This window comes from Barbatula barbatula, assembly GCF_947034865.1.
Source record: "Barbatula barbatula genome assembly, chromosome: 14".
Classification (NCBI taxonomy): domain Eukaryota; kingdom Metazoa; phylum Chordata; class Actinopteri; order Cypriniformes; family Nemacheilidae; genus Barbatula; species Barbatula barbatula.
Genome location: NC_136777.1, coordinates 5,727,373 through 5,738,793, shown reverse-complemented (window position 1 = coordinate 5,738,793; position 11,421 = coordinate 5,727,373). Strand labels below are relative to the sequence as shown.

At 39.0% G+C, this 11,421-nt stretch overlaps 1 protein-coding gene across 1 annotated transcript; it reads right to left on the bottom strand.

Annotated features, from left to right (window-relative positions):
- Nucleotides 1-1,569: 1,569 nt before the first annotated feature.
- Nucleotides 1,570-10,527, bottom strand: btbd3b (BTB (POZ) domain containing 3b). Its single transcript, XM_079473925.1, has 4 exons — nucleotides 9,681-10,527; nucleotides 8,678-8,768; nucleotides 5,314-5,432; nucleotides 1,570-3,806 (listed from the first exon to the last, which is right to left on the bottom strand). The coding sequence occupies exons 1-4, from the start codon at nucleotides 9,989-9,991 to the stop codon at nucleotides 2,774-2,776; spliced, it is 1,554 nt and encodes a 517-aa protein (XP_079330051.1). The 5' UTR covers nucleotides 9,992-10,527; the 3' UTR covers nucleotides 1,570-2,773.
- Nucleotides 10,528-11,421: the final 894 nt, after the last annotated feature.

Sequence of the window (11,421 nt, the reverse complement as noted above, 5' to 3'; positions counted from 1 at the left end):
CATGTTAAACAAAATTTATACAAAATGCAATTTTTTTTAAAGTCTAATGTTTTCTATTGACTTGCAAAGCCAATTTGATTTAACAATCTTTATTTGGCATAATTTTAGGTTGCATTTTTACAGTAAATTTAATATTTTTTTTCTTAGTTTCTTAGTACACTTATTTGGCTGTGGGAATTTGCTGGTTTTAGGGCATTGCTTGCAGTAGGTGGTCGTACTTATTCTGCCCGAAGGTGTTCACGTCTGGGCTTTGTACCACGCTCAGTAAATCATTTCTTTATGGACCTGTCTTTGTGCACAAGAGGAAATTGTCATGCTGGTGGAGAAAAGGGCATTGTCGAATGCCGCATATCATTAAGATTTGTGTTTACTGGCCAACAAACTCTTATATAGTGTATAGTAGTGTTTTTTACACTTGTTTCATTCTTATTCGACTTATCTCTAACAATCTATAATAGGATTTGTACTTTAACCTTTATTTATGCATATCTAATAGATCTAATCTTTATTATGCACTGCTGCTCAGAGAGAAGGCAGTTCCTTGTAAAAGACACAGCCAAGCATCAGCACTTCCCTGTGGGCCATAACCAGGAGTCAATCAGATAGCGGTTATCTTTGCTGTGCTTTTTCCTGTTAGCAATTTGTCTAAAAAGGGATGTGCACTTTGATCACGAGAACACATTAACAAAATAAAAATCAGGACACTTTTGTGTTTTCCTTCATCTCACAATGCTGTATATTATTCTTAAGAAGCGACTCATGATGGTTCACAATCGAACTGCTTGTTTAGTATATTTGCATCTTCCTTTATAAACATTCGTAAGTCTCTTTGCACTGTAATACACAAAAAAATGCTTTACACACATTCACAGAAGTGTTCATCAGTAAATCACAGCAAATTCCATCAATGACCTCTTCTTACTAGTGCACATAGATTCAAAATGCTTGTGATGGGAAAAATCAACAAATGATCAAAACAAACATTTCATAACTTCTCTTTTCCATGTATTTTATATTTTTAAGCACACATTGTACACTCCATTATAGCGCCGAATCACAGGATGAATATTCTGCTGTGAAATAACCTGAAAATTACAAGTATATAATGTAAGAACGTGTAATTTCTTGGTTTAAACAGCAATTATTTATCTTCAGCCCGTTGCTAATTTGTCTGTCGCAAATAATTCTGCAGGGACTAGAATTAGCTTCCTGTTTCATAAAGCACCAACAATGCCTATAATTACAGCCCAGAACAGACGAACTAAAAAGCATGAGAACTTGTCTTTGCGTGATATAATGCTAGTTGACAACATCCCGTTTAATAGCGTGAAGATGGTTTGTTGGGTGACAGCTAATTATGCTCCTAATTATCCATGAACACAATACTTACAGGGGTGTAAATGATGCTACAATATTCCAAAACATCACCTTCTCTGCTATACATACGAATATATAACCTGTTTTTTCAGCTAAATGAAAGGTTGCTAATGCATTTGTTCTGTTCCATTTCCAGTGCACTTTATAAAACTGACATGAATGAGAACATAATAAAAATACTTAACAAATATGCCACGTTTCATGGAACTCAGAGAAAGAAACGTTTTATTATAAGATAAATATTTAGGATGCTCATTCTGATGAATATAATACAACATGAGGCAGTTCACTGTACATTTGATTCAAGGTCAGAGACCAAACTAAAAGGTATTCCAGTGCAAACACTATGTTTATGATAAACAAAACCTGTTTAGTTTAGATTTGTCATGTAGAGAGGCAAACGTCTGTGCTTGGCAATGATGCTCATTAATCATAAGGTAGTTTCTATGGTGGTGAATGTAACTTTGGTGTTAGTACTATGATTTTCTTGAAATTTAATGTAGAGAAATACTGAAGTTAGACGAAATTGACATATGACGATGAGTTCACTATTGCTACAATATACATGTGCAAGCGTTCACTAACATGGCATAGTCATTGTAAACAGCAGCCATGGGGTGGTTATATAGTATATCTATATATTATATTATTTAGTTCACATTTAAATATATACTGTACATGTAAAACATATATCAAGTGCTCATGAGTTTTTTCCCTTAATGTCAATAAGACAAAGCTCAACTGCCAGACCGAGCTTCACAAGTGGGCACAGGTGGGCGTTGCCATCAAAAGACACCACACCAACAATAGGTGTCCTGGGCCCACATAGTATATTATCGCTGTCCTTTTGAAACCTCGGATGTCCAATTGCGCTGTTTTTCAGGGAATGCAAAAACACTGTACTTAACTAATAAAAATGATCAAATACTGTGTTGTCAGTCAACAAGCACTTTTCAATACTTTTTATTGGTTAGATATTTGCAAAACCCAGTAACAAACATAAGCGGTGACTAATAATAATGATTTATGGCAAAACATAAAAATCACAATATATGAAAAAACAAGGTTTTCGAAGGACAGCAACGATATTAGAGCTGAAGCCAAACTTTCAGTTTGGACTTCCAAAAAATTCCATGTGAAATGCCAACAATTTCTTTTGCGAACAGGTGCAGCCTTATTCAGAGCTTTCAATATTCAATTTACATTAAGATGTGAATAAAATACTGTAAAATACAGAAGAAGAGCACAAATCAGAAGCCCTGTCATGTCAGTTTTATCTCAGTTCAATCGGCTTAGACTACCAAAGAAAGATTTTTGTAGAAAAAGGGATGTTGTATGCAATGTAAAGCTATTCCAATTTCACACTGATTAGTTTTCTTTGTCTTCCGATGAAACCTTAAGCATAAAAGATGAGCTCTGGAATCTGTCCACCCTGCACACCCGTGCCATTGGTACTGTCCGAAGAGCACTGAAATTGGAAGGTGACCTTCCCACACTGAACTTCTGTCATACCCTCCTGACCAAAATAACTCAACTCACTTCCATCCAGAACCACGCTGGCCGTGTAAAAAGTGTCAGGCTCAATCTGAACTGGGTAGTCGAACCAAACGGGAAAAGTGTTGCTTGAACCATCTGAAAAGTACTTGCTGAGGTTGGTTCCCAGGACAACTCCCTGCCGTTTCAGTTCGATCTTGGCCGTGTACTCAGCAGACCCGCAACTCGAGCCGTACAGCCCAAACCCGGCGATAAACACCCGCTTATCGACAGCGAACTGAATGCTGTCACATCGTCCGCGATAGCGCCACTGGTTGCTTCGGTAGGCGCAAGACTGGAAGCGATGACACTTCTGCGGCGTTAATCCCTTACGAGGTTGGCTCATAAACTGCAGCTCGGGCTTCTTGGCCGCCGTGTACCATAAGAAAATGTCGTTGGTTTCATTAAGTGTTAAAACTCCACACTGGGCGGCTCCGTTAGCGAAATCATCAAGACCCATAGTAGGGATACGGATCGAGTAGACGGCCTGACCCAAAACTTTGCGTTTGTTGTCAATAGTTATGTTCATCTCCCTTCTCTGACATTCAGCCTCGGCCCAGCTCAGCGCAGCTTCAAACACGACAATCTCCTTGGCGTTTAAAGTCTCTCGCCTGAGGATGCTCTCCAGGGTCTGAGAGTCAATGTCACAAAAGCCCTCGGATTTAAGCGCCAGCTCAGCCTGAGCGTCAATAACTTCCCAGCAGCGTTGCGTCAAGTCTGGCTCTTCGAACAGACAGCTCTGAGACAAAAGGATACATGCGTTCTTCGCACTCAGACTGGTTTCCAAGAAGTTAACGCAGGCCCGAGCCAGGTGAGGTACTATGTATTTTTTGGCTGCGTATAATGTCGCCAGCACGGTGTCAGCACTCAAGTCTATTTCATCACAGTAGATGTACCTGGAGAAAAACAAAACTCAAGGTTAACAGTGCAGTACGTAATCCACGGCAGTAATTTAAAAAGTATGTAGTACTTTAGAATGCATTGTAGCCTGCTATTACTCGCACAGCTAGAAACTAATATTTTATGATGTGCTAGCAGCATGAGCCACGGTGCGTTTTGCCGTGTCCACACAAGACAAAGATAAAGCTAATTCTCTAAACTACAAAAGGTAAAGAGAAATACTGTATAGAATAGGTATGTATAATTATTTGGCAGACATTGGGACTCAAGCATTCGGGAACAGATGCTAGACTGAACTGATGACATTTTGAACAAATCTAACACTATATATCCAGTGATACATTCAGGACTAGAACGAAACACAAATATCTTCTAAAAACAGCAGTGTTCAATAGGGCTGCATGGCAACAAGAAAGAAAGTATTTGAAGCGCAGGATAACATTTGCATTTTTATTCTTTATGGCAATGGAGGGAGGGACGATAACGACAAGATGAGAAATCTCTCACGAGAGACAGAGAGAGATGAAGAGAGAAAGACCGAGAGAGAGCAGAACAGAACATCTCTCAAGAGACATGGGTTGAAAAGCATAAGCTAAGATCTATGAGAAACTTCTGTCATGGTGCCAAGGCTTTGGAGAGGAGGACAAGCTAAGCTTTCTTCATTATTAATTTTCTCCTTGTTTAAGCTCGAGTTCTCTTTAACATTTTAGCGTGCAGTGTCACTAGTGGTCAGGGATCACCCTTAAAAATCTGATTATAAAATACTTAGCAAGTCTTTCTGGAGATACTGTACATGAATACTTCTATCCAGCAGTGCATCAGAGCTTCCAAGACACTGGAAGGTTTCCAGGACATGGATTAGTTTAAGACTCGGTTAAATTTGAATATTTAGTTTATAAAAAACATACTTGACAAAAAATCATTACTGGTGGGCCTCTTGAGACAAAACAATCACACTGATATTTTTAAAGATATGTCAGTGCAAGTTGATCGATTGATTTAGATAAAAATGCCCCTAACATTTAAGTTAGTCTGGGACTAGCCTTAAGCCCTGTCTGTGAAACCACCGCTTCAAGTCATACCAGAAAGCTCTTTGTCGTTGATTTATTAAACAGTGATACCTGAATTGAATTTTCAAATGTTCTTTTAGGTCAAATTAAGCCATTTGGAAATACCCATTAATTTAACTAAACCTAATTGCACAGATGATTTCGATCAGAGAGAACTTGAAATTTCTCCAAAGGCCACATATCTTTAATGCTCTTGAACTGTTGGCTGTAAGGAAATTACATGTCAGTGTAGTCGATTAACCCCTCTGAAGGAAGCCCAAAGAGAGGGTACTTGCATCAGAGAGAACATTTTTCCCCACTCCTGTGCTTAATTGAAAATAATAATACCTAAATGATCAGTACAGGAAGATAATAATGGTTTTAAAGTGTGGATGATGACGGGTCGGCCAGCGTGGACCTGACACACTAAAGGATAATTACACAGTAGTCTTACTTTAGCATGGCCAGAAAAGCTGGAGGCTCAACGTCAGGAATACGGATTTCCTCATTGTCTTCTGCTAGCTCACCGTAGAACATGGCATGAAAAACTGAGCTTCCCACAGCGAGGACATACTGTTAAATAAAGGAAAATATTAGTATACATCAGTGTTTGTCAACAAGGTTTTGCTATGAGCACCCCTAGTGCCTCATGTAGGGTAGAGGTTGGGGGGGACTTATGCCCGCATCGTACAAATTTTGTAAAAAAATTATTGTTACTAGCAGGAGTACTAAAAAAAAAAAATACCACTCTACTCTAAAGTTAAAGTGCCTATGTTGTACAAATAAACAAATTTGATTATTTTAGCCCTAATAGTTTTCTTTCAAAACAATCTTGTTTTACAAGTACTGCCTTTTGGTTTGTATCTATTGGAATTAATGCTTAAAACTAGTACAAAAATGTTCAATTTATTGCTTAAACACCTACATCATGTCATTCATTCATTCATTCATTCATTCATTCATTCATTCATTCATCCATCATTTATGTTAATTCATGAGCAATAGTGGATTCAAACATCAATAACACTTAAAAATCCATTAAAACAGCTTTTTGTTGAAGCCCTACAGAAAAATGTGACAAAGCGTGTTTCTTGCTGTCATTGATTGCTCTTTTTCAATCTGTCTCTATACCTTACTTTCCCAAAGTGACCCATTTTTCTTAAGTCCTTTCCTGGCACAACTGGGTTTTTCAAACAGGGTTTGCGAACCCCTTGTGTTTGGTCAGGGAATGGCAGGTGGCTTGTGAGAAGGTATACTGTTTACCAATGTAGTAGACTGTGTTTTACAATGTTTTATAAAAAGGTTAAATTTTTTTGGAAAAGGTTTAAAAATACGTTAATATTAGAGTTGTGTAAATTGTTTTGTTAAATATTTTTATGTAAAATATTACTGATACAAACTTTAAAACAGTTTTTGAATGTGCTATTATGTTATTTAAATATTTACTTTACTCCTCAGGGGTTATTTCAAGTAAATAATTTAGGTCAAAGGGGGTCAGCTGACAAAAAGTCTGAAAACCTTATGCTGTGTTCACAACAAACGCAAACAATTGCGTTCCTCAGAAACGCAACATGAAATGTCTTCACGTACCCGGACCTGTCAAACAGCAGGTGACAATGAGCTCTTCGCTCAAAATTTTTGCCACGAGTTGAATTTTCACGGATGACACAATTGACGCGTGTTCGTGACAAGCGTGCTACCAAGTTTGTGTGTATTTTACTAACTCGCTATATTAGCGTTCGGTGTGAACACAGCATTAGACTTATCAATAGACCATCACATCTGACCGATGAAAAAACAAACCAGCCATAAACAACACACAGAAAACCACAAAATCAATTATAAACCTGAATCATACAAAACCTCAGTTTAAATTATACTACAATCTTTGTTCTTTTCAGGTTTTCCCTTAAGGTTTTCTTCTGAGGTGATTGCATTCTATAGGTAACGCTTGTCTGTTTTAGATTTCAGATGAGAGTCAGTTGAGCGTGAAGCGCACACAAAATTTCACCCACAAAGAGCAATGCTTAATTATGGCTCTAATTTCCCCCTGGGTTTACAAGACTTGTGAGAGCTATTCGCATAAATGCCAACCAGTTTTCCCTCCGAAGAGTATTTGACATTGGTGTGGAAGTGGAGGCTGTAGTTCTCCTGCTGATGCTAATGGGTGAATGTAGCTAATGATGAAACCAGAGGCAAACACTGTAATGCAGATGTGTTATATAACACGAGCGGAATTCATTTTTAGCTGTACCCACACGCAGGTGCATCTTTTCCAGTCAGTAGATTTCCTTCTCACTGGCCCTTTTTAATGCTGCGTCAGTTAAGTTGTGCTCTTCACCGCTTGCGTGCCTCTCATGCGGAAAGCTAATAAAAATGTTTTACTAAGAACAGAGGGTCATTTTACAAAGCACTCAGATGCAAAAGGAGTCTGCACTAGGAGTCTGCGCTAGAAGCAAAAGCAAGTTACGCATATAAAATGATAATGCATATTTGAACTCCAGCCAAATGGACATAAAAAAGGTACTCGGTAATAACTCTTCATGGCCCATTGCATTATTGGCTGCGGCCATGCCGGAAAGAAATACAATGCCCTTGCCTAAATGGGCTTTATACGGCATTACGTATCAGCCAATCATAGCTTTCCATTCTGCCCTTATAAATGGATAAAAGATGACTCGAGCCAGAATTTCTTTTAAAGATAAATTAGCCCTGACTGTTTAAATAAAGTGTAGGAGTAAAACAAAAAACAGGTTCAATGGGTTTTTGGTGGAGTCCAAATTGGTCTGAGGCCCAAAAATAATGCAACTTAATATTATACGAAGCATTTAATAATACAGATAGCGCGGAAGCAATAAATATGACAAATACAGCACTTGGAAAAGTGAGTGGAAAGAATGGAGGGCAGTTAGATGACAGAAGATATAACCCAGAATTATAATGGAAGATGCTGTAAAGCTGCAGATGGATTGACAATCACAGTCCTCTCCACCATTACCCTCAGCAGAGAGCTTTTAACCTCAAAGGGTCCTTGGTTAACCAAAGAAAGATGTGATTCATCTGCTATACATTTCCATGAGAGGTGTTAGCGGGAGATCTTTGGCTAATACCCAGTTTGCCAAATTAAAGAGGCATTGTTTTAAACGTGAGAGAAATCAGATTTTGTGAGATCAAGGTATGATTCATTTAAAGCTACCAACCCTATGATGTGTGAATGATTGAATCACAAATCATTTTTTCATTTCCAATTTCTTTCAATTATGCATTTAGCTGTTTTTACACAGTTGTCTGTCTACTACGAATTAGATAATAATGATAAACATTTAGAAGTGCTTGACTTACTGTATCAGACCTTTACCATAGTAAAATTGTTTTGGCACACAAAGACGAGGAACGTATAGAATAATGGTTTGGATGTAAACATCTAGTTCAAAAAGGCTTTTTAAGTACATTTCAAGATATTTCCACCAGGCATCGAAGAGTTAAGCAATTTACTCAGAAAAACCTTTGGGAGAAAACCTTCAAAGTGTTTCTGCCTCACTCAAGTATTAAAAAAAAATCTAATTTGCATTGTTTTATATAAAGTAGAGAAACTTAGTCACAAACTGCTTAATTACTTGCGGCACGAATCCAGCATCCAAATGAGATTGGAGAAACAGACGGCCATCTCTGATTTACATCGATAATTAAAGTGTCCGGCTAGCCCAAATACAACAGAAAGAATTCAAGTGCCATTGTCAGCAGCAGTGAAGCACATCACGAACTCTAAATCCTGAGGCTGCTGCAGTGTCTGTCTGTTGCAGGTCGAGGGGACTTACCTTGTGTCCCGGGAGCCTCTGAGTTCCTCCCGACTGGCCCACGACAAAATGAACGTCGGCCATCAGTTCGTTATTGAACATCACAGCGTTTCTGCATGGGAGGATACGGGTAATGAGATTATTTAAGGGTTGAAAAACACAGGGCAGTATCGCTATTGATTTTATAAAAGAGGATCATATATCTCTGGATTTTCTATTGTAGCGGCACATGTTGAAGGGATAGTTCATCCAAAAATGAAAATTCTGAACACAAAGAAGACATTTTGAAGAATGTAACTGAACAACGGCGGTACCCCATTGATTTGCATTGGTGTTGTATGAGTACACTAGAAACAAATGAGTTGTTGTTCGGTTAGCCACGTTCTTCAAAATATCTTCTTTTGTGTTCTGCAGAAGAAAGAAAGTCATACTGAGTGGTGAGTAAATGATGCCAGAATTGACATTCTTGGGTAAACTATGCCTTTAATAATGAAAAGCATTATTAAAATACAAGTTTTACATTATAAAGAGAAAAAAAAGATACATTCCCACTTATTGTCTGAATAGGACTGGTCTGAAAGCACAACTTGAGCTATTCATGAACAAAATGCTCTTCAGCCATTCACATTAAAAAAAGTTAAACAACATCTATCTGAAGCAAAAAAGAAAAATCCCTGGCCCCTGACAGATAAAATACACAATGGCATCTTCCTCATGTATTATTGAGATCCGGGCCGCATAGGAGCACTAGGTAAACAAGAATGATGTTCCAGAGCGACTACAAAGCCAGGTCCGAGAGCGCACATTTGTTTGGCCGGCATGGGGCTTTCCCCTGACTACAAAGTAAATACTGCCCTTTGACAGAGAGCAAAACCGTGGATACAAAACAAAAGTTCCTTTCTTTGACTCATGTTGGGCACAAAATATCATGACACACACAATTTAAAAAACGATTTCTCTCTCAAATGCACTGTATTTCAGTTTCTCTTCAAGTTTGGTTTTGTGGAGATCTGAAGTTACGTACCTCTCTCTGATAGTGGAGTAGAGACCCTGCCAGTTGCAGCATTGGATGGTGTTGTTGTTGTTCAAGTTCTGCTGCTGATACTGCTGGACGGTGGTGGTCGATGCCGGCTTCTTCGTGGGAAAGATCTCCGCAGCCATCTTCTTCTTCTTCTTGGTTTTTAAGGTGATGATCTCATAGCAGACAGGGGGCAGCTTAGAAGAGCTGCTGGGACTCCCCTTTTTGGAGCTTTTGCTGGACTTGCTCTTAACCGATTCTGGAAGCATCAACAAGAACGTCAAACATTTCATGTTCCTTCCCTTGGCATCCACCATGAGTGTGTTCACCTGCAGAGCAGTGGAAAGGCATGCAGAGAAGATGTTTGGAAGGAATGGGGATTTGCAGAGACAGCGTGAAGGGTGAGGAACCCACAAAAGCAGAGCAATGACACAAGAGGAAAGAAAACAAGGGAAAAATCCACTCCAAGTCTTCACCTTCTGCAAGCACAAAGACAGAACTCCAATCTCCTCCTTCCACCAGAAGATTAAAGTGAATACGGCAAAAGACTTTTGAGTCCTTTGCTTTGAGTTTGACCGGCCGGTGCACGGCAGCGATGAGTCCCCATAACTGTGGAGTTAGATGAACGCTTGTCCTTATTGAATTGCCTCTCTCTCCCTCCTTTAGTATCTGTGACAGTCCCAGATTTAGTGTTCCTGCAGTGGTTCAGAAACAGTCTCTCTCTCTCTCTCTCTCTCTCTCTCTCTCTCTCTCCTCCTGTGGCTCTGACACACACACACACACACATACACACAGAGCTCTGCAGGATTTGCTCGTCGTGGACCTGCGCTCTGACGCGTCTTTTGCTGACTGTGGGGGCTGAATGGAAGGATGGAGCAGAGCGTGTAACCCCCTACCGATGTGAGGCAGACATCCCCCACAGCTCAACCAATAAGCACTGTCACAAGCTGCGATTGGCTGCATGCGCAGCACCTACTAGAATATGCTAAGACCTCTGAAGTGACAGCCCCTTTCCCTTAGAACGATATTTTATCTTCACTATTTCTCTAATCGGTCTACTGTAAATTAAAATGAAATAATAGCCTACAACAAAATGTGAGGAGCTTAATTTTCACCAATTAGTTTTTTGGGTTATTTGTGAAAAATGTTGATTTTATACGAGATTAAAATATAATTTATTATCCCTGATAACAATTGATGAAATTGACAATACCCCGCTCATCTGGGTACTTCAATACTTCTGGACCATCACTCCGCTGTCTTTTTTCATGTCAGGATTAATTTGGTTAAAATGAGCTAAAATATTTCTAATCCATATTTGAATCCAGTGATTTTTATAATGTACATCCCATCATCTGTTATCGCAAAAGAAACTCTAAAAGCCCTGTCAGGGTTTATTTTGCAACCAGCTGGATGCATTAACCCTTTCTTTTGATTGAGATTTATTGAAGAATACCATATTATATAGCGAAATTACCACGCCGTTTACGGTCCTTTTCTACCTGTCACTTACAACAGAAAAGGTTAAATCTCTTCAGTTAGGTGCAGCTCAGCATAGAATACAAAACGGGTATTCTTCTGCTAAGAGTGAAATCATTTTAAGTCCTGGCTACCATCTACGAGAACCTACATGTCATGTTTAATGCATTCAGAACAGAGATCGGCTCTAGACGGTCACTGAATTACTTTGCTAAATCTTTTGTTCCCGAACATTACAGAAAAAGTGTTTGGTTGTCTGGTTTCTGTA